This window comes from Oncorhynchus clarkii, chromosome 1, assembly GCF_045791955.1.
Source record: "Oncorhynchus clarkii lewisi isolate Uvic-CL-2024 chromosome 1, UVic_Ocla_1.0, whole genome shotgun sequence".
NCBI lineage: Eukaryota > Metazoa > Chordata > Actinopteri > Salmoniformes > Salmonidae > Oncorhynchus > Oncorhynchus clarkii.
In genome coordinates this window covers 58,755,123-58,778,985 of record NC_092147.1, presented here as the reverse complement: position 1 = coordinate 58,778,985, position 23,863 = coordinate 58,755,123, and the positions used below count along the sequence as shown (strand labels likewise).

Genomic DNA, 23,863 nt, shown 5'->3' with positions numbered 1-23,863 from the left:
CTAGGTTTCAGATAATATTCAATAAAAATAGTACCCAACATCCAACTTGGACCAAACATGAGGAATCCAAAAGAATTGTCAAAAGCCATCCACAGACCCCCCACAGCCCATGTCTATCCCACCCCAAGAACCATTATATGAATCCAAGATGGCGTAGCAGTCAGACGTCTCTGTCCTGTCGTGTCCCTTGTATATACCATTTTACATGTTTTTCGTCACATATCCTTAAAAATATTTTGCTAAACCTGTTAGGGTTGCGTCAATTCGAATCTGGTATCAGAACAAGTTATAACACTGAGTCACTGATTGTACTCTATGTACTTTTATTAGCTAAGCAATAAATGGCAAATGCAACTTTCGTATATACGGGCTCACTGTAATACCACGCAGGGCAGAACAAGGAACTGACAGGATGTACGTAAACAGCTGTTCTTATACTGTGATAGACATAGTTGGTCTATCAGAGTAAAGGCTGAGCGTGGTTTAGACTTGCTCAGCCTATCGCAGGCGCTCAGGCTGGTCCCCGCCTCTTGGCGCTTCTTGGAGTCCTCCCTCCGTCGATGTATAGATTCTTACTGTTCTGGTATCACCTCCTAGTTATAACAGTTGCTCAGTTCCTGCTATTGTGTTGTTCAGTATTTTTCCATCTCAGTTAAACCTTGTGATGACCACCCCTCCCTTTACCTGATTAACCACAACTTTGTAAGATACAGCAAGTCACACCATATGCTCAATATTGTCACATACAAACACAAGGACAAAGCATCTGCCGGGCTGTTATCTACAGTTTTGCAACATGCAGCAGTCTCAGCATGTTACTCAGTTCTTGACACACACAGACAACTGCTGTTCAATCAATTCAATCTTACGTGATATAGTAGTGGGTTACAGAGCATAGATATAAATCCTCACATGTTATACAAGCACATATCTTTGTTTTTAAGGTATCTGTAACCAACAGATGCATATCTGTATTCCCAGTCATGAATTAATGACTGGCCTAAATGAATTTATTTTAATTGACTGATTTCCTTATATGAAATGTAAAATCTTTTAAATTGTTGTCAGAAGTACATGGCCTCCTCTGGGATCCCCGCAAAGACCGACATGATCTTTTGGAAGCAGCTGTGGGGCGGAGCTTAATCCAACCGCCATGTCCTTGTAGCGGAAGACCCCTAAGTGGGTAAAGAACGCTGTGAGGTTGAGCTTGTTGAACACAGTGGCGCCATAGAACAGGGCAGAGCTATTCTGCAGTGGGCAGAGGGTATTTGTCTTGGATGATGGCCTTGTTTGCTGCTCTACGGTCCACACAGGCACGCCCTCCCCCCCCCCCCCCCCTCACTGAGAGTGAGTGAGTGGTTGGAGAGAGAGGAGGCTAGCTTTGCAGCACATTCTGCCACAGAATCCACTTGAAAAGCCAGCTGGAGTGCTTTTGTTAGTTGAACCTGATGATTTGCCACTGGCAGTCTTTCACGTACTTTGTTGTTTTAATGCTCAATGAGTTGCTCACGTACCATTTCGTCCTGCAGTGCACCAAATTTACACGAGCTAGCTTTGCCCAGTAGATTTGCCTTATACTGGTGTGCATAATCACCAGGAAGCAACGTCGGAACAGAAACCGACAGAGAAGTGTCTCCAAGAACAGTGTCCCGAACACACACTGTCCCTCTGCGCCTAGGCAGTGTAGCAGCAGTGCTTTTAGCCTAGCATCACTTATGTCCTGTAAGCACAGCTTGTTAAAAAATGTATGTTTCAGAAGTTTGAATCCAAAGAGACCATGGAGCCGGGGGCTCACCTGACAGAGATTTTTTTTTTTTTATATCATACAACTGAACAATACAGAACATAACATAACTACGGGGTCAACAAATGTAACATTGCATGTAACTGTCCTACTATACAGTGTTTTGGGGTAGAAGACCGAGTGCATCGAGCATAGCACGTTAACCCTGTTACTCATTGGTAAACAAGTTTGAATGTTTTGTTAAGCTTGCTTTCAATTGCCTCTCCCTTGATTCCAAGGGGAGTTATGGCTGATTTATGACATCGTTAACCATTACCGTCAACCCCTTTTCAGTGATTTTTCTCAATGTTAATGTCAAGATGGGAAATGACAATGTTAAAAATAGATTAAAGCCGAGATCCACATTTGTTATTGTTTTAAGGAAATGTAATATCGCAAACATATCGCTCATCAAGTACCTCCCTTGTACTTGATGAGTTAAGTTCATTGATTAGTAAGGAACTCCCCACACGTGGTTGTCTAGGGCTTAATTGAAAGGAAAAACCCAAAAGCCTGCAGACGCTTGGCCCTCCATGGAATGAGTTTGACATGCCTAAAGTACACCAGAGTCCTATTGTGGACGTGTCATAATACCCATAAAACCTAGCGGTCAAACCGGGAAATAGTTCCAATCGTTTTTCCACCATTCATTTTTCCCCATAGGAGATTTTAGAAACACCTAAAATAACAGCTGTGTTTTGTGTAGTCACCCTGCTGTGACGTTTTGATAACCATGTTAATCTCTGACAAGGTGACTTAAATCAAAATAGTAATTAGCATCAAAGTAGACATCATGAAAGACTACAAATCCCTGCAAGTCATCTCTAGCTAACACCTTTGCTAACAGGTATTCTGTCAATTGAAAACTTGCACAGTTGACAGAATTGTCCATCTAAAGAAATGGTGCCAATGTATTTATTACATTTAGCTGACATTAGATGGTAAGAATCTCGGGATTAACTTTTTCCTTGATTCGGAAGTCTCATCCTGATCATCATGGCATTTGTAGTTCTTTATGATAGTCACAGTAGCACTTCGTTTTTTTTGGGGGGGGGGATGAATACAGGCAAATATATTGATGAGTCACTGCTTTTTTTTAATATCATCTAGGAAGATTTACACGGTTATCAAAACTAAACCCAGCCCTTAATTTAAGTGTTTTGTTTTTTTAAACCTATGGGAAAAGTGAATGGTGTAAAAAAATTGGAATAATTTCCCTGTTTGACCTCTAGGTCTTATGGGTAATATGACGACTCATACTGTGGTACACTGTAGTACAGTCTGAAAACATTATGAAACAGTTCATCCCCACATCATTACAAGTTCTGGAGTGTGGTTGGCCTTTATTACACAAGCCCTGTGCCAGGACCAGGTTTGAAACATTTTGTAGGGTTGTTTCACTTAGGAGCAGCAAACGTTCCCCATCTCTTCCCTGTTGTCCTCCCAGTATTCACTCTCCTGCTCGTCTCCAAAACCTGGTCATGTGACATCAGTATATGTAGGGTACAGGGGCCGCTGGGAGATGTAGTTCTGTGTGGACAGAGTCTGTGGGGTCAGTGATCAGACAGACATCAGGTGTTTCCTCATTTTGTAGAAGTCTCAATTCAGTTATTTTGTATTTGGCTCAGACGGGCATCATGTCTTTTCTGAATGGATAGATGTCCCAGGTCAGGCCGTTCCCAATGGGGACATGTCCAGAGGGCAGGATGACTCGCGTCAGCCAATGACTGGAGACAGAAGAGAGGCAGACATTACCACAACTAAATACAATACTCAGTAATAGTGTTTTATTTCTGACCACAACAGTCACATAATGTGCGTGTTAAATATCTGTGCAGATCAATAGATTGTCACACAGCCTGGAGAGGAGAAGCATCTATCTAACCTTTTCTTCTCCACACCTAAGAAGACTTTCCAGTTGTTCAGTCTGCCATAGTTAAATGAGTTCTTGTACACCTGGGAGGAATAGGAGAACAGTTTGAATAGCTTGTGTCCGCCAACTGTAAGGCAAGGTATGTGTGTGTATGTGCGCGCGCGTGCACCTTGCCACATTTCCGCATCCGTTTGGTCTCCTTGTTGTTGAGGTGCCTCTCTATGCTGGTCTCTCCTCGGGATATCAGCACTGCGTGCCAGATAGTCAGCCCCCCAAGAGATACAGCCACCACGCTAAAATGACCAGTCGCAGTTTTTTTTTTTATTGCTAAACAGCCAATGACAACACACACACAGTACTGTGGGGCGGAGCTTCTAACACCATTGGGAAATAATGTGCTTTTAACTTGGAACTATTAAAATATGTCTTTTTTTTTTAAATATCACTGTGTAAAAACTAACTAAAATACAGTAATAATAACAGTAATCTTGTGAAGTACATCTCACCTGGTTAACACCCACATGTAAATGACACTCTTGTGGAACATCTCGTCTCTGAACGTTAAGGGAGGAGTCTGGTAGGTGCTCTGATTGACAACAGACAGAGGTCATACAGACGCCTAAATAGGAAAACATATCCTAGTCGGAACCCAGGGTTGTGCTTAAGTCACCTGTTTTAGGAGTATGCATAATACAATATCAAATACCGTATGAAAAACATCACCCTTTAATAACAAGTCATCTATTCAACCACCACCACTAAAGAACAAGAAAGTAACCAGGAGAGGCCAATGAAGTGAGAGGGGCAGTTTGTGTGTGTGTGTGTGTGTGTGTGTGTGTGTACTACCTGCACAGGAGGTAAGATGCCTATGAGTTGCCCCTTCCCTGTCACCGGTACACCTGATTTGTCCATGTGTTTGAAGCGCTCTCAGGATAACGCAAAAACACACCCCCAGACCACCAAGAGTTAGACAAACAGAAGAAACACTTCAAGAGTTAAAATTGAACACAGAGACGGTTAAAGTAGACCATGACCCTCTCAATAATAGAAGCCCAGCAGACCCAGGTCTCCCGCAAAGAGTCTGTGTGTACCTCTATAGCACTATAAGCACTATAAGCATCCAGGAAAAGGTTCCGGCCACTGATGCTGCAGTAGACACAGCCCAGGGTCATGGAGACACAGAAGCAGAAGAAGTAGCGCTGGTTAAAATGGCCGACACAGTTATTCAGCCACGCTGGGGGGAACCAGAGTTAAGGAGGAAACAAAAAACACTAACACCCATCCTCAAAAATACTGTGCAATAAATCTTCATTTTTGTGCCTAACAGACTTGCTTATAAAAGATGCAGCTATGATAGACAATCTAAATGGTGTCAACCATCCCTGATAACGTGACACTACTAGTACACTACCAATCAATCTCTACTCTCCAACTCCATTTAAAAGGATACGACAATGATGGTCCATTTTCAAAATGCACCTGTGAAGTAGAAGCTGTCATGTTAAAGTTAGACATCTACAACGCTACTATACCAGGGTTATGAGTTCTCATCGACTAGATAGAATTAGCATTACCGTCAGCTATTTAATTCCCCTAATGGTTATGATAGGGACATCCGATCCTAGATCTATGGTTAAGGGTAACCAAAGTTTGCCTTACGTGTTGCAGATGCCACAGTGGTGAGTTCTGGCTGGTTTGGGGATGATACACTTCTTACACATGGACACAAATGGAATTGAATTTTTCATCTGGAATAAACACAACACAGAGATCTCTATTACGCCTGTGTGTGCGTGTGTGTGTGTGTGTGTGTGTGTCGGCAGTAAACTGCAGGGTGCATGTGACGCATCTAGTGCAGTAGTGCCTCCATACTCTCGCTTACAGCTTGCTGCCGCCAGCTAGCCCTTGTGGTGAATTGGGGAGCTTCATGCACAAGTCCCCCCTTGTCGGTACAAAGCCTCTCCATGACCAAGACTGCTTTCGGACCTCCTAGTGGCAGCACACGTTAACTGGTTGTCTTGAAACTCAAGGTAGGCAGACGCCGACAGACTGGGGACCAGGCAGCCTCCTGCAGTGGAAGATGCTGGTTGTCCTGAGTTTCCCCCCTTGTCACTGGAATACACCTTCCCACAGGGAAGTAGTGCAGTTGGAGATTGCGTACCCTCAGCGAGACTAACATAACCTCCTTTGCACAGGTATCCACTTCTGACCTTAGTGAAGGCATCAACCGGAAACTGGACTAAAGCCTGGCTGCGTTGGGGTGTTTGATGACGGGGGACAGGGGTGAATGCACTGGGAGACCTTAATCAGACCCCTGCACGCCAGTGGCACAGGGCTATTATGGACGCCAGCAGCTGGGATTTCAGGGGCAGCTGCTCTCGACAGGACATGTGACTGAGCTGCCCTATTTAGGAGCCACACTGCTCACCCCAACAGGGGAGAGGCCTAGAAAATGTGGCCTAAAAAGTGCCCACTCGCTTCTTCCTGGAAAGGTTACCCTCTGGATGGACAACATCAGCACATGTGGGACTGGCAATTACGACCAGCCTCTTACTCCGTCTCACCAAAAACACTTGTTGGCATAAGTGAAAGACTCATGTCTCTCCATATCCTCCTAGCCAAGATGCGCTATGCCACTCTTCAGTGCATACGCAACAACATTACCATCTAAAAATGAGGCAAATTACTGATTCTACCAGTCACTAGATGAGGCCTTTTACCGCATCCCCAGGAATGACAAGCTTTTTTTGCTGGGTGACTTCAACGCTAGGGTAGGACAGAACAGGAATATGGAGCAGAGTGCTGGGTACCCGTTAGAGGTCAAACGATTAATCGGAAAGGCCGATAAACTAGGGCCTGTTTCAAGTTTTCATAACAATCGGAAATCTGTATTTTTGGACACCGATTTGGCCGATTAATAAAAAAATAAATGTATTTAACTAGGCAAGTCAGTTAAGAACACATTCTTATTTTCAATGAACGGTAGGTTAACTGCCTTGTTCAGGGGCAGAATGACAGATTTTACCTTGTCAGCTCGGGGATTCAATCTTGCAACCTTACGGTTAACTAGTCTAACGCTCTAACCACCTGCCTTACAGTGCACTCCACGAGGACCCTGCCTGTTACGCGAATGCAGTAAGAAGCCAAGGTAAGTTGCTAGCAAGCATTAAACTTATCTTACAAAAAAACAATCAATCAATCATAATCACAAGTTAACTACACATGGTTGATGATATTACTAGTTTATCTAGCGTGTCCTGCGTTGCATATAATCGATGCGGTGCACATTTGCGAAAAAGGAGTGTCGTTGCTCCAATGTGTACCTAAACATAAACATCAATGCCTTTCTTACAATCAATAGACAAGTATATATTTTGAAACCTGCATATTTAGTTAATATTGCCTGCTAACAAGAATGTCTTTTAACTAGGTCAATTGTTTCACTTTTCTTGCAACAGAGTCAGGGTATATGCAGCAGTTTGGGCCGCCTGGCTCGTTGCGAACTGTGTGAAGACTATTTCTTCCTAACAAAGACAGCCAACTTCGCCAAACACGGGATGATTTAACAAAAGCGCATTGGCAAAAAAAGCACAATCATTGCACAACTGTACCTAACCATAAACATCAATGCCTTTCTTAAAATCAATACACAGAAGTACATATTTTTAAACCTGCATATGTAGCTAAAAGAAATCCAGGTTAGCAGGCAATATTAACCAGGTGAAATTGTGTCACTTCTCTTGCGTTCATTGCACGCAGAGTCAGGGTATATGCAACAGTTTGGGCCGCCTGGCACATTGCAAACTAATTTGCCAGAATTTTATGTAATTATGATATAACAGGAAGGTTGTGCAATGTAACAGGAATATTAAGATTTATGGATGCCACCCGTTAGATAAAATACGGAACGGTCACCGAAAGAATAAACGTTTTGTTTTCGAAATGATAGTTTCCGGATTCAACCATATTAATGACCAAAGGCTCGTATTTCTGTGTGTTATGATGTTATAATTAAGTCTATGATTTGATATTTGATAGAGCAGTCTGACTGAGCGATGGTAGGCAGCAGCAGGCTCGTAAGCATTCATTCAAACAGCACTTTAGTGCGTTTTGCCAGCAGCTCTTCACAATGCTTCAAGCATTGGGCTGTTTATGACTTCTAGCCTATCAACTCCCGAGATTAGGCTGGTGTAACCGATGTGAAATGGCTAGCTATTTAGCAGGGTGTGCGCAAATAGCGTTTCAAACGTCACTCGCTCTGAGACTTGGAGTAGTTGTTCCCCTTGCTCTGCATGGGTAACGCTGCTTCGAGGGTGGCTGTTGTCGATGTGTTCCTGGTTTGAGCCCAGGTAGGGGCGAGGAGAGGGACGGAAGCTATACTGTTACACTGGCAATACTAAAGTGCCTATAAGAACATCCAATAGTCAAAGGTATATGAAATACAAATGGTATAGAGAGAAATAGTCCTAAAATTCCTATAATAACTACAACCTAAAACTTCTTACCTGGGAATATTGAAATGTTAAAAGGAACCACCAGATTTCATATGTTGTCATGTTCTGAGCAAGGAACCTAAACCTTAGCTTTTTTACATGGCACATACTGCACTTTTACTTTCTTCTCCAACACTTTCTTCTCCAACATCATTTAAACCAAATTGAACATTTTTCATTATTTATTTGAGGCTAAATTGATTTTATTGATGTATTATATTAAGTTAAAATAAGTGTTCATTCAGTATTGTTGTAACTGTCATTATTATAAATAAATTACAAATATATATATATATATATATATATATATATATATATATATATATATAATTTGTTTTAAATCGGCCGATTAATCGGCATTGGCTTTTTTTTGGTCCTCCAATAATCGGTATCAGCGTTGAAAAATCATAAATCGGTCGACCTCTACTACGCATGGTGTTGGCCAGGTCAATGAGAACGGCATGAGACTACTGACCATGTGCCGAGCCTGATCTCATCATCACTAACAGCCTGTTCCAGCAGAAAAACAATAGAAATCTATTGGACGCTTCAAAACACTGGCACCTGATCATCTACGTCACAGTAAGACGTTTTGATACCAATGACGTCCTGCTGATACGTGTCATGAAGGGTGCAGAATACTGGACAGATCACTGTATGATACTGGCTAAACTCCAGGTGAGAATACAGTGGCAATATCTGCAGCAACAGCCGGGGGTTTTCCCTTCTGGCTGTTGCCCGGCAAGGTCCTGGCCAATGCATCTTCCAAAAGAAAAGGAGCGCGGTTGACATGATATTCACGGCATGGCAACTCCAGCAGAAGTGCCATGAACATCAGGACCTTTTCATGGCCTTTGTCACCCTCTAAGGCCTTCGACACGGAGCCGGGAACAACTATGGGGCATACTAAAATTAGTCAACATCCTTTGCCAGTTCCATAGGAGGGCAGGAGTCAGTGCCCTTGGTAGTACGGATTGGTGTGAGGCAAGGGTGCGTGCTGGCACCTGTACATCTTCCTCATATGTGTCACCCAGCTTCTCCACAAGGCGCTTGAGGACAGCAGCAGGGTTGCGGTGGACTTCAGGCTGGTGAAAACCTATTCAACATCAGGAGGCTCCAAGCAACCACCAAGGTTGACAGAGCAGGTTCTTGAGCTGCAGTATGTTGATGACTGTGCTCGTGGCTCACACTCCGGAAGACCTTCAGTCCATCCTTGTAAAACGGCTGTGAAGGTCAACAGCAGGATGGGACTGTCAACAAGACAGAGGGGGTCTGCCAATGGAGATCCAGCCCTCCATTCACCATGCCCTTCTTCACCATAGAACACAAATCACTGGCAATATCCCCGTCATTCAAATACCTGGGCAGCATCCTCCCGGAGGACTACAGCATCGACCCAGAAATTCAAAAAAGGATCAAGCAAGCCTTCACTACCGTCGGGAAACTCAGACGCAGTGTCTTCCAAAACTGGGATCTCCACCTGCACACCAAAGTCACCGTCTTTCAAGCCGTCTGCATTACCACAGTTCCTTACAGCTGTGAAGCCTGGGTCACCTACAGTCGCCACAACAAGCAGCTCGAGCAATTCCACATAGGATGCCTACAGTGCATACTGGGAATCAACTGGGGCAACCGTGTGCCCCACACAGAAATACTTTCTAAGACCAAATGCAAGAGTAGGGACGCCACGGCCACCCAACACCAACTGCGCTGGCTCGGTCATGTCATTAGAATGTCTCGTGAGCGCTTGCCATGGAAGATCTTGAATGGCCAGCTACTTCTTGGCTGCCGGTCTGAAGCGCTACGAGGACCAGCTGAAAGCGTCACGGAAGAAGTGCAACATCAAACCCACAGACCTGGTGGACGCCGCCGCCGACCGTTCCACCTGGCGGTAGCTCTGACAGAGCGGTGTACAGAGGCAGGAGGAGAGGAGCACAAAGAGACAGGAAAAAACAGCTCAGGAGACATGACAACCATGACTGCCCCCTCCCTCCCAACACAGACTGCACATGCCTGAACCTGTAATTAAGTTTGTGGATCTCAGATTGGACTCTACAGCCACCAAAGAATTCATTGTTAAGTCAGAAGTGGAAGTCATCATCGGATACGATGGATTACCGCAAGGCAGGTGTGTGTGTGTGTGTGTGTGTGTGTGTACCGTAGGGGGGTATCCTGGGGCAGTATTGGTAGCTTTATAATAGTGGAAGACGATCATGACAAGGTTCCAGTGTCCGTAACTCATGTGCCAGGCTATCCAGGATGGAGAGTACGTGTCGAAGATCACGGGCAGCATAACCACATAGACTACCAGCAGGATAGAAGTGGTCAGTATCACTAACAGACATACAAACACCTGGAGAAAGAGAGAGGGGGTAAATGAGTGAGAAATTGTTTCATGAGCATGAACATCTGGGCAACTGACACACACACACTTACCGCCCCGAACCTGCGGGTGAGTAGGTCCACCATCCATAAGATGGGTTCCATCAGTGAGTCCATGACGACATCAGAGTTGGTGAGGGTGTTGTAATAGAGGGAGTCGACCATCAGTCTGAGGTAGGCCCATATCTGCCTCACACACAGCGGTAGTCTGCAGTTGTTGCCATTTCTGCAGTGCCACTGTCTGGCGCACACACACAACCACAGCCAGCGCTGCAGCAGGAAGGTGGGGCACAGCCGCATTCTTCTCCTGAAACACACACAGATTAATGTTTACCAGGGATTATTCTACCATTTTTCACGATGCTTAAATAAATAAAACACCTCTGTAAACTGAAGACATCCTCCAGTGATTTTGGAAAATGTACTGTTGCAAAGTGATATCCCATGTATAAATACAGTAAATAATACACACTTGTTGGGTTAAAACTTTTAACTTGAAATACAGTATCTTACACTATTAGAACAGTGGATGGAAATCTACTGAGTGAGACAGGGGAGTGCAGAAAGTTTACATTCTGTTAAAAGATGTTATTGTTAAATCTCATTTATACTATGAAGAGAAAAGCAATGGTCTGGTTTCAGTCACAGACAGCCGTGAGTTAGGGAGGAGTGAGGAATTAGGATCAAGGTCAGGTCAGATGAAGTGAGAACAAAGAGTTGCCACTAAAGTCCTGCCTAGCAACAGAGATGTATTGGCTGTCCAAATGTGCGAGGAGACTCAACCTAGAAGGAGGGTATAAATATATGTGCTTGTGTAAACATGTCTGTCTTATGCAGCTGTTTGATCCAGTAGTTAAAAAAAACTTGATTTGAGCTTTGACTAGTTGTCCGTTAGTTTTTCACTCTGTCAGAACCTAACAGTTGTCGGTAGGATTCACAACGATTTATAGTCGAACTGGAGAGTCACCCTAGACCCACTTCAATTTGCTTACCGCCCCAATAGGTTCACAGACGATGCAATCTTCATCACACGCACACTGCCCTATCCCATCTGGACAACAGGAATACCTATATAAGAACGCTGTTCATTGACTACAGCTCAGCATTCAACACTATAGTACCCTCCAAGCTCATCATTAAGCTTGAGGCCCTGGGTCCGGACCGCCCCCAGGTGGTGAAGGTAAGAATCGACACCACGTCGCTGATCCTCAACACTTGGGCCCCATAAGGGTGAGTGCTCAGCCCCCTCCTGTACTCCCTGTTCACCCATGACTGCGTGGCCAAGCACGCCTCCAACTCAATCATCAAGTTTGCAGATGACACAACAGTAGTAGGCTTGATTAGCAACAGCGACAAGACAGCCTACAGGGAGGAGTTGAGGGCTCTGGGAGTGTGGTGTCAGGAAAACAACCTCACTCAATGTCCACAAAACAAAAGAGATGATCGCAGAGGGAGCACCCCCCTATCCACATCTACAAGACAGCAGTGGAGAAGGTGGAAAGTTTTAAGTTCTTCGGCGTACCCATCACTGACAAACTGAAATGGTCCACCTACACAGACAGCGTGGTGAAGGCGCAACAGTGCCTCTTCAACCCCAGGAGGCTGAAGAAATTTGTCCTGTCACCGAAAACCATAGAACTTTTACAGATGTACAATTGAGAGCATCCTATCGGGCCGTATCACCGCTTGGTACGGCAACTACACGGCCAAGGTAAGACAAAGAAACAGGGAGGAAAGAGCAGTGAATCTATCGCAAAGTGCAGAGTGTCAGAGCACTGTTTTAGGTGTGGGGCCGTTGGTCATTGGAAGAGTGTAGCAGGGCATGAAACAAGTCAAATTTACGACAGGGAAAAGTATTACATTCAGCACGGTAACAGGGGCAGAATTGACCAGGACCAGTAACAATACTTGGATAGTGATGGGTGGGGAACCAATTATTCCAACTTATTCTGACATATGTTTATAGAATTGACAAAAGGGAGGAGGGGTCACGAGAAATTAAGAGTGGAGTTAATATTGTGAGTAATTGTTTGTTTTGAAAAAGCAATTGTGTCATGCGCCAGCATTGGGGTTGCCAAACCTAAAATTACCTTTTAAACTATTTGTTCATGAAGATGAAGGGCATTGTAGTGTGGTGGTTACGGAAAATCATGGTGGAAAGAGAGACCAGTCATATACGGGAGTAAATCGTTAGACTCAGTGGTAAGAAATGCCCCCGTGTCTAAGGGTAGTACAGGCTACATAAACATTGGGATGGATTAAAACAAATGATTAATGATTGGAGGCAGGACGTGTTTCGTTTGTAATTAAAACTAGTTGATGATTAAGATTTAGCATAATACTAACAAAATGCACATTTTCTCTTCCAGGAGAAGATGGGCTGTCCTTATCTCTCTTTGAAATATTTCACAGAGGTTGTTTCTTCGCGGAGCAGTTAGCGAAATTCTGCAGTTTTATCAAATCTATTGGATAATTTATCAATTGTTTTAAGTATGAGTCGGAAAGGAGAGAAGAGAGCGCCAAGTGAGGGGAGGGTGCACTGCTCAAATCTATTGAGTCAAGGGAGGATTTCCTCCCAGGAAACCTAATCTTTTAGTGTCCTCTGAGAGGAAGGTGGAGAACCCACTAGATGGTAGCTTGGGCTAACCAGGACATTGATAGTAGGGATTTTGTTTTACCATGTCATCAGAATCCTAATTTTAAAGTGCCAAAATACATATGGCTTTCTGGGTGATACAGTACAATTAATTACGTACAAGGCTCAGTCTGCATCTCATTTTGACACCCGAGGAAGAAGGAGACTGGCATGGAGACTAACATCACATTGGCTTAGAACAGATGGACGGTTCTTGCCCAAATCTCATTCTCATCAAGGTTGGTGTGAAATTATTAAACATGCATTTTCTCTCTTCCCTGTTCAAGTCAATATATTTTCTAGGTGGCGTGAGAGATCATTGTTCCACATGAGGGATTATTGGAAATTGAATGACTCCATACGTGGACGAGTTAGGGAGGAGTGAGGAATCCAGGTCGGATGAGATTTTCCCAATACCTGGAAAAGCGCACCTATTGGTAATTGGGTAAAAATAAAATAAAAAGCGGACACTGAAAATCCCTTTGAGCAAGGTGAAGTTATTAATTACACTTCGGAAGGTGTATCAGTACACCCAGTCACTACAAAGATACAGGATGGAAACCACTCAGGGATTCACCATGAGGCCAATGGTGACTTTAAAACAGTTACAGAGTTTAATGGCTGTGACAAGGAAAACTGAAGATGGATCAACATTGTAGTTACTCCACAATACTAACCTAAATTACAGAGTGAAGAGGAAGCATGCATCTAAAACATGCATCTTGTTTGCAAGGCACTAAAGAAAATTGGCTAATAAATTCACTTTGTGTCCTGAATACAAAGTGTTATGTTTGAGGCAAATCCAACACAACCGAGTACCTACCACTACATATTTTCAAGCATGGTGGTGGCTGCATCGTGTTATGGGTATGCTGGTCATCTGCAAGTAGTTTTTTTTATCAAAAGAAATGGAATAGAGTTAAGCTGACACGTGTATAAAAGCAATAAATTAGCACGTATATCCTACCAACGGGACATTAAAAACTGTACTATCTTATGTTTCAACGAGTCGTGGCTAAACGACGACATTAACATACAGCTGGCGGGTTATACACTCTTTCGGCAGGATAGAACAGCAGCCTCTGGTAAGACACAGAGTGGCGGCCTATGTATATTTGTAAACAGCTGGTGCACGATATATACGGAAGTCTCGAGGTTTTGCATCTCATGATACGCTGTAGACCACATGATCTACCTAGAAAGTTGTCATCTGTCTACATACCACAGACCGGTGAGGGCACTAAAACCACACTCAATAAGGTGTATACCGCCATAAGCAAACAGGAAAACCCTCATCCAGATGCGGCGCTCCTAGTGGCCGTGGACTTTAATGCAGTTAAAACTGATTAAAGTTTCCCTAATTTCTATCAGCATGTTAAATGTGCAAAAAAACAAAACTCAAAACTCAATACCATCTTTACTCCACACAGAGACGCGTACAAAGCTCTCCCTCCATTTGGCAAATCAGACCATAATTCTATCCTCCTGATTCCTGCTTAGAAGCAAAAATTAAAGTAGGAAGCACCAGTGACTCGGTCTATGAAAATGTTTTTAAAAAGTGGTCAGATGAAGCAGAAGCTAAACTACAGGACTGTTCTACTAGCACAGACTGGAATATGCTCCTGGATTCTTCCGATGACATTGAGTAGTACAGTCCCTGGCTTCATAAATAAGCGCACTGATGACGTTATCCCCACAGTGACTGTACGTACCAGACCCCAACCAGAAGCCATGGATTACAGGCGGCATTTGCACTGAGCTAAAGGGTAGAGCTGCCGCTTTCAAGGAGCGGCACTCTAACCCGGAAGCTTATAAGAAATCCCGCAATGCCCTCTGACAAACCAGCAAACAGGCAAATCGTCAATACAGGGCTAAGATCGAATCGTACAACACCGGCTCTGACGCTCATTGGATGTGGCAGGGCTTGCAAACTATTACAGAATACAAAAGGGAAGCACAGCCGAGAGCGTCGCAGTGACACGAGCCAGACGAGCTAAATAACTTCTATGCTTGCTTCGAGACAAGTAACACTGAAACATGCATGAGAGCATCAGCTGTTCCGGACGACTGTGTCATCATGCTCTCTGCAGCCGATGTGAGTAAGACCTTTAAACAGGTCAACATTCACAAAGCCGCAGGGCCAGACAGATTACCTGGACGTGTACTCCGAGCACACGCTGACCAACTGGCAAGTGTCTTCACTGACATTTTTAAACCTCTCCCTGTCTGAGTCTGTAATACCAACATGTTTCAAGCAGACCACCATAGTCCCTGTGCCCAAGAACACTAAGGTAACCTGCCTAAATGTCTACCGTCCCGTAGCACTCACGTCTGTAGCCATGAAATGCTTTGAAAGGCTGGTCATGGCTTACATAAACATAAACCATTATCCCAGAAACCCTAGACTCACTCAAATTTGCATACCGCCCCAACAGATGATGCAATCTCTATTGCACCCCACACTGCCCTTTCACACCTGGACAAAAGGAACACCTAAACTCAGCAAAAAAAGTAAGGCCTCTTTTTCCAGGATCCTGTCTTTCAAAGATAATTTGTAAAAATCCAAATAACTTCACAGATCTTCATTGTAAAGGGTTTAAACACTGTTTCCCATGCTTGTTCAATGAACCATAAACAATTAATGAACATGCACCTGTGGAACGGTCGTTAAGACACTAACAGCTTACAGACGGTAGCCAATTAAAGTCACAGTTATGAAAACTTAGGACACTAAAGAGGTATTTCTACTGACTGAAAAACATCAAAAGAACACTGTCTCCACCCCTCAACCAGTATTCTACAAGAGCACAGACACAAGGGACAACAGACACACCGGTCTCTACATTGCAAATGAGCTGAAGGCAGTCAATGACCTGGGACCACAGAAAGTATTTGCACTGGTGACAGACAATACTGCGCACGCGCACGTGAAGGCTGCTTGGTCTAAAGTGAAGGAGTCCTACCCTCACATCACACCCATTGGCTGTGCTGCTCATGCATTGAATCTGCTCCTCAATGACATCATGTCACTGAAAACAATGGATACACTACAAGAGAGCCAAAGAAATGGTTAGGTATGTGAAGGGTCATCAAGTTAGAGCAGCAATCTACCTCACCAAGCAAAGTGAGAAGAATAAGAGCACCACATTGAAGCTGCCCAGCATCACCCGTTGGGGTGGTGTTGTCATCATGTTTGACAGTCTCCTGGAGGGAAAGGAGTCTCTCCAAGAAATGGCCATATCACAGTCTGCCGATTTGGACAGCCCAATCAAGAGGATCCTCCTGGATGTATTTTGGGAGAGAGCGGTAAGCAGCCTGAAACCTATAGCAGTAAGCCATTGCACGGATTGAGAGAGACAATGCCATCCTGTCTGATATTCAGACTCTGCTTGCAGATATAAGAGAAGAAATCCTTACTGCCCTGCCCACTTCACGGTTGAGGAAACTGCAGTTCTGAAATACATCAAAAACCGTGAAGACTTCTGCCTGAAGCCCATACGCAGCGTACATGTTGGATCCCAAGTATGCTGTAAGAGCATCCGGACTGGTGCAGAGATCAACAAGGCCTATGGTGTCATCACTACCGTGTCTCGCCACCTTGGCCTGGATGAGGGCAAGGTTCTTGGCAGTCTAGCGAAGTACACTTCCAAGCAAGGACTTTGGGATAGAGATGCAATATGTTGGCACGACTGCCATATCTCATCAGCTACCTGATGGAAGGGTCTTTGTAGATCTGAGGCTCTTACCCGTGTTGCTTCCATCATCCTACAAATCCCATCAACATCAGCAGCCTCAGAGTGCAACTGGTCCTTGTTTAGGAACACACACACAGGCTGAAAAATTGGTGGCCATTCTGGCAAGTTTGAGGCTTTTTGAGCCTGACAACAAGCCATCCTCAACAAGGTTGGAAAGTGACAGTGAAGATGAGACCTCAGAGTCTGATGTTCAGGAGGTGGACATTGAGGAGGTCCAGGGAGAAGGCTTGGAAGCCTGAGAGGAAGACAACCAAAGCTTAAGTTTATAGACTATCGTTTCTAGAGTCGGCTATGATGAAAACATTTTTGGGAGATGCGATGGATCATTGGGAATCATTCAAATATTACCTTTCTTTTGTTGTTCAGTGAAATCCCCACGTGAAGAGTAAACTCAACTTAAAGTTCAATTCGTAACTAAATTGTTTTTTAAAATTATTATTTCTATTGGAAGGATTTAATCATTTTCAATTATGTCTACTTATGATAAGGTAAAAGGTTTATGTTTGTCTCCACATGATAAATATATCCAATGCAAAAAAAAACAACATTTAAATGGTATTAATTTGCATATATTTCCATTAATTCCAATACATTCTAGGCAAGTCTAGGTCCAAGAGGCTTCTGAACAGCTTCTACCCCAAGCCATAATATTCCTGAACATCTAATCAAATGGCTATCCAGACTATTTGCATTGCCCCCCTCTTCTACGCTGCTGCTACTCTTATCTATGCATAGTCACTTTAATAACTCTACCTACATGTACATATTACCTCTGCCATGCCTGGTTCACCAACTACTTTGCAGACAGAGTTCAGTGTGTCAAATCGGAGGGCATGTTGTCCGGTCCTCTGGCAGTCTCTATGAGGGTACCATAGGGTTCAATTCTCGGGCCGACTCTTTTCTCTGTATATATCAATGATGTTTCTCTTGCTGCGGGCGATTCCCTGATCCACCTCTACGCAGACGACACCATTCTGTATACTTCTGGCCCTTCCTTGGACACTGTGCTATCTAACCTCCAAACAAGCTTCAATGCCATACAACACTCCTTCCGTGGCCATCCAACTGCTCTTAAACGCTAGTAAAACCAAATGCATGCTTTTCAACCGTTCGCTGCCTGCACCCGCACGCCCGACTAGCATCACCACCCTGGATGGTTCCGACCTAGAATATGTGGACATCTATAAGTACCTAGGTGTCTGGCTAGACTGTAAACTCTCCTTCCAGACTCATATCAAACATCTCCAATCCAAAATCAGATCTAGAGTCGGCTTTCTATTTCGCAACAAAGCCTCCTTCACTCACACCGCAAAACTTACCCTAGTAAAACTGACTATCCTACCGATTCTCGACTTCGGCGATGTCATCTACAAAATAGCTTCCAATACTCTACTCAGCAAACTGGATGCAGTTTATCACAGTGCCATCCGTTTTGTTACTAAAGCACCTTATACCACCCACCACTGCGACCTGTATGCTCTAGTCGGCTGGCCCTCTCTACATGTTCGTCGCCAGACCCACTGGCTCCAGGTCATCTACAAGTCTATGCTAGGTAAAGCTCCGCCTTATCTTAGCTCCCTGGTCAAGATGGCAACAACCACCCGTAGCACGCGCTCCAGCAGGTGTATCTCACTGATCATCCCTAAAGCCAAAACCTCATTTGGCCGCCTTTCCTTCCAGTTCTCTGCTGCCTGCGACTGGAACGAATTGCAAAAATCTCTGAAGTTGGAGACTTTTATCTCCCTCACCAACTTTAAACATCTGCTATCTGAGCAGCTAACCGATCGCTGCAGCTGTACATAGTCCATCGGTATATAGCCCACCCAATTTATCTACCTCATCCCCATACTGTTTTTATTTTATTTACTTTTCTGCTCTTTTGCACACCAGTATCTCTACCTGCACATGTTCATCTGATTATTTATCACTCCAGTGTTAATCTGCTAAATTGTAATTATTCACTCCTATGGCCTATTTATTGCCTACCTCCTCATGCCTTTTGCACACAAAGTATATAGATTATTTTTTTTATACTATGTTATTGACTTGTTTATTGTTTATTGTTTACTCCATGTTTAACTCTGTGTTGTTGTCTGTTCACACTGCTATGCTTTATCTTGGCCAGGTCGCAGTTGCAAATGAGAACTTGTTCTCAACTATCCTACCTGGTTAAATAAAGGTGAAATAAAAAAATAAAAGTAAAAATTACCATTACATGGTACCCCCCCGTATATATCCCCTCTATTATTATTTACTGCTGCTCTTTAATTATTTGTTATCTCTTAATTCTCCATTATCTTTAAACTGAATTGTTGGTTAAGGGCTTGTTAGGTAAGCATTTCACCTGTTGTATTCGGCACGTGACAAATAACATGTTTTTAGAAATCAAATTTTTTCACTTTGTCATTATAAAAGGTATTGTGTGTAAATGAGGGAGAAATGTATACATTTTGAATTCAGACTGCAACAGCAAAATAATGTGGAATAAAACAAGGTGTAGGAATACTTTCCGAAGGCACCGTATGTAGAAAAGATAATGGACCCATATTTTTTTTTTACCAAAATAAAAGCTAGATAGTCAGAGAATTGAAAATAGAGGTTGACCGATTAATCGGAATGGCCGATTAATTAGGGCCGATTTCAAGTTTTCATAACAAATCGGTAATCTGCATTTTTGGACACCGATCATGGCCGATTACATTGCACTCTACGAGGAGACTGCATGGCAGGCTGACTACCTGTTATGAGAGTGCAGCAAGGAGCCACGGTAAGGTGCTAGCTAGCATTAAACACATCATATAAAAAACAATCAATCTTAACATAATCACTAGTTAACTACACATGATTGATGATATTACTGGTTTATCTAGCTTGTCTTGCGTTGCATATAATCAATGCGGTGCCTGTTAATTTATCATTGAATCATAGCCTACTTCGCCAAACGGGTGATTTAACAAACGCATTCGCGAAAAAAGCACTGTCGTTGCACCAATGTGTACCTAACCATAAACATCAAAGCCTTTCTTAAAATCAATACACAAGTATATATTTTTAAACCCGCATATTTAGTTCATGTTAGCAGCCAATATTAATTTATTTTAACTAGGGAAATTGTGTCACTTCTCTTGCGTTCTGTGCAAAAGAGTCAGGGTATATGCAGCAGTTTGGGCCACCTGGCTCGTTGTATATTTAGAAATCCATGTTATTCAATTATTGCATGCACACTGCTCGCGCGCACCAACGAGCATCTGCGAAGCCAAGGGCTAAAATAGAACTCCTTTCTATTTCTGACGCAGATTGCGCTGCAAGTCCTGCCTCTCTCATCTCCTCATTGGTTATACACACGTGGATGATTGAAAGACAAACTGTTTTGCCGGTCGTCGTGGTAATCCGTCGTGGTTGGCCGTTTTATGTGTGGATTAATTGTCGGAGTAGAAGACCTTGTGCATTTCAGGTAAAATAACAACTCAATGTTTATATCCCAGAACAAATTAGCTGGCAACAGCAAGCTAGCTAAATAGGACAAATTAGCTAGCAAGTGCCAGCTAACTAGCTAAATTGCCATACATGTTTAATGCTTTTCGACCTGTCCCCAAATTAATGTCATTGGTTCAGAGTTTGTTTTGATATTTTAACCTGCGTGTCGTGATCGCGTTTGGTGTAGGGGGACCAAATACATTTATGCACGATAACGCACGCGCGCAGCCGGTTTGGATTCCGTGTAACAAAGACAGCCAACTTCGCCAAACGGGGGATGATTTAACAATAGCGCATTTGCAAAAAAAGCACAATCGTTGCATGAATATATCCATAAACAAGTTCAAACAGGTGCCATTAATACAGGTAACGAGTGGAGGACAGAGGAGCCTCTTAAAAAGATGTTACAGGTCTGTGAGAGCCAGAAATCTTGCTTGTTTGTAGGTAACCAAATACTTATTTTCCACCATAATTTGCAAATAAATTCATTAAAAATCCTACAATGTGATTTTCTGGATTTTTTTTCTCATTTTGTCTGTCATAGTTGAAGTGTACCTATGATGAAAATGACAGGCCTCTCTCATCTTTTTAAGTGGGAGAACTTGCACAATTGGTGGCTGACTAAATACTTTTTTTGCCCCACTGTATAAATAAATAATAAATAAAAATATATATACAAAATTTACAATTTAAAAAAAATACCAAAATAAAAACAAAATATGTATTTTATTATTTTTTTTTATTTAAATCGGCCGATTAAAATCGGTATTTGCTTTTTTTTGGTACTCCAATAATCGGCATCCGCGTTGAAAATCATAATCGTTCGACCTCTAATTGAAAATTCCAAAAACAATGAATTTAGCAGTATTGATTTTGTTATGTTTAAAGAATACAGCATTAGCTATGACAAAATGCATAGAATTGGGCCCTCTAAAATTCTGTCACATGGTCGTAACTAGTTAACACACCAACAAAGTCATAAACTCCACCTATTTCTAGAATTTCTCTTCTTAAAATCAGATTTCAAAACCTAAGCTTAAACCACACTGGTGACATTATGCCTTACCCAAGCCATAAATCAAGACCAAAAAACACATTTTTGCCACACCCACCACCGAAGCCCCTTTTTGATCCAGAAAAAAAAAACCTGCGCACACACACAGGCCTGAACAATACACAGAGCTACAAAGACCACATGGTGTAAGCAATGGTTCCGCTTTTTAAGACCTACTTTTCTGGGCTCCGGACGATTATGGCATTGGGATCTATTCCAATTTCCCCCTGGGTCCCTGGGATTAACGGGATAGGGTGGATTTGTGACAGAGAAGTTTTGAGTCTGCCGGCCGTTCATCCTACCCGTAATTCCAGTTTAGGATTAGATTATTCCTTTGACCTGGACTGTGTTTGCAGCATGAGTAGATGCGCTTCTTTTGGGATCAAAGCGAGAGAACATTTGTTATATTCTTTGCTAGTAAGTGAGTTATTAGTCCAGTTATTGCTCATTTCTAGTCAACAATGGGGGAGTGGCTGCTTCCTACAAGAGCACAAAACCTGTGCATTTCTAGCCTTTGAAAAGAAAGTCAGGTAAATATTTTTTTTCGGTCTTAAAAAGGGGCATTGTTGTATTTTGAGACATGCTTGAATGAGCTAAGTAGCCAATGGGCAGAGGGTAGGATAATGTCTGATTCTCTAATGATGGTATGGAAATAATAATTAACTTTATTTTCGTAAGTGGTTTCCTGCGTCAAACACATTTCCAGTCACCACCTTGTCTGAAGGACAAGGGAATAAAATGGTTAATGTGAAGCCCTGCATTTTTTTCAAAAATTCTCATGGAATGTAGGCCTACATTTTACACCACACATTGGCTGCTACTATAGGCTGAATGATATAACATTTTAACATGGAAATAGCCGTTCTGTGATGCATTTTCTCCATTGTTTTTAATGGTAGGCCACTCAGATAGGCCTACATTATGACCAAACGGCCACTGTTTTAACTGTACCTTAAAGCGGGTACAGTGTCAGTAGTTGCACAGAATTTTCACAATGTTCAAGTTTGCACTCAGCAGACCTGAAATTTGCTCAGTTCCCAAAACAATGAGGGAACATTACTCAAGTCACTGGCCCAATCCCAAATCAACCCCCCTAGACCCTACACACTTGTGGAGATCTGAGATAATTTGATCTAAGCAATATGGTAAAACTTCCACCTAGCCTATTAGAGGGCAAATTGGAACTATTACCAAATTGATTACACCTGTGAAATCATTGCAGATCTCCACAAGTGCATAGGACGTTGGGCAGGGCTCGCCAACCCGGTTCCTGGAGAGTTACCGTCCTGTAGGTTCACTCCAACCCTAATAATTAACTGGTTGATGAGCTGAATAAGGTTAGTTACAACTGGGGATGGAGCAAAAACCTACAGGAAGGTAGCTCTCCAGGAACAGGGTTGGAGAGCCCTCGCGTAGGGTCTAGACCAGGATTGCCCAATAGGAAGCACACTGGCCAAACTGTTGGTTTTATTTGGCACCGAAGTTTAGTAAAAAAAATATAAAAACAAATCTATACAATTTTCATCTGATTATGTCAAATACTATCTGTTTGGAATTCCTACGGTGAATTTGCTGTGTACAAATTATAAATAACTATGTTCTGGCACACCAACCATCTGCTCAAGAAAGAAATTATAATAATCGGCCCACAGCTGAAAGTAATTGGGGACCCCTGTAGTTTTGGGATTGGGCCACAAACTGTTAGGACTACTGCTTTATTTATTTATTTATATATATATAGTTATGACACGTCATTTTATGGCAACTCTACTCTTGCTCTTCTGCATTCCAATCAAGGGATATGAGCAGGGCGGAACACAATAGTGAGAGCGACACAGCCCATAATGACAGCTTTGAAAGAATGGAGTTAGCTATATTGTTGGAATCCTATCCAGACGTTCTGTCTAGCACATTGTTGCGCATTTTCACCGCAACTTTCCATTAACATACCTCTGTCACTCACTGTTCATTCCCCCCATTTGTTATAAACCATCTGCCAGCGCAGTAGCAACTATCAAGCTTCAATGTTTTATGACACGACGGACAAAATGCTATTTTAAGATAGCCAAACAATATGATTGAATAGGAGTCATATACGTTTAAGCTTTTCCTCAGAGAACATCAGTTGAAAGGACCACAGGCACTTGACCAGTGTCGTGAGCTACCAGCAGCAAGCTTGAAGAGAGAGTAGCGCTGTATAGCGCTAGCTACCATGCACAAAGTAATACATTCCATTTATATACTCACTTTCTTAGGATCGCATGTCACCCGTGAGAAATGTGTTATCTCTGGCCATGATACCAAGGTGAAGAAGGTTTAATTCATCCGGAAGCTAACAATTGAACGGAGACAATGTTCTCTGTCGCGAGTTTAGCCCAGACGCTTCTCCTCTACGTTACAGACTCAGTGCT

At 43.0% G+C, this 23,863-nt stretch overlaps 1 protein-coding gene across 2 annotated transcripts; it reads right to left on the bottom strand.

Annotated features, from left to right (window-relative positions):
- Positions 1-1,793: 1,793 nt before the first annotated feature.
- Positions 1,794-23,830, bottom strand: LOC139409276 (palmitoyltransferase ZDHHC16A-like). Of its 2 annotated transcripts, XM_071154196.1 has the most exons (11): positions 23,700-23,830; positions 10,586-10,838; positions 10,308-10,502; positions 5,316-5,404; positions 5,107-5,135; positions 4,759-4,890; positions 4,503-4,582; positions 4,163-4,242; positions 3,826-3,949; positions 3,669-3,739; positions 1,803-3,510 (listed from the first exon to the last, which is right to left on the bottom strand). In XM_071154196.1, exons 2-11 carry the CDS (start codon positions 10,829-10,831, stop codon positions 3,408-3,410), a joined length of 1,149 nt encoding a protein of 382 aa, XP_071010297.1. In that variant the 5' UTR covers positions 10,832-10,838; positions 23,700-23,830; the 3' UTR covers positions 1,803-3,407. The 2 variants fall into 2 exon arrangements, with proteins under 2 accessions (XP_071010288.1, XP_071010297.1); XM_071154187.1 differs by lacking the exon at positions 4,503-4,582 and having other exon boundaries at positions 1,794-3,510; positions 4,748-4,890.
- Positions 23,831-23,863: the final 33 nt, after the last annotated feature.

Bases quoted from the DNA above. Each gene is read 5' to 3' on its own strand.
- LOC139409276 (XM_071154196.1), bottom strand. From the start codon at position 10,831: ATGCGGCTGTGCCCCACCTTCCTGCTGCAGCGCTGGCTGTGGTTGTGT. The intron at 4,583-4,758 runs GTGCTATAGAGG...CGTTATCCTGAG, and splicing joins GGATGCTTATAGTGCTTATA to AGCGCTTCAAACACATGGAC. The intron at 3,740-3,825 runs GTGCACGCGCGC...TATTCCTCCCAG, and splicing joins GGATGCGGAAATGTGGCAAG to GTGTACAAGAACTCATTTAA.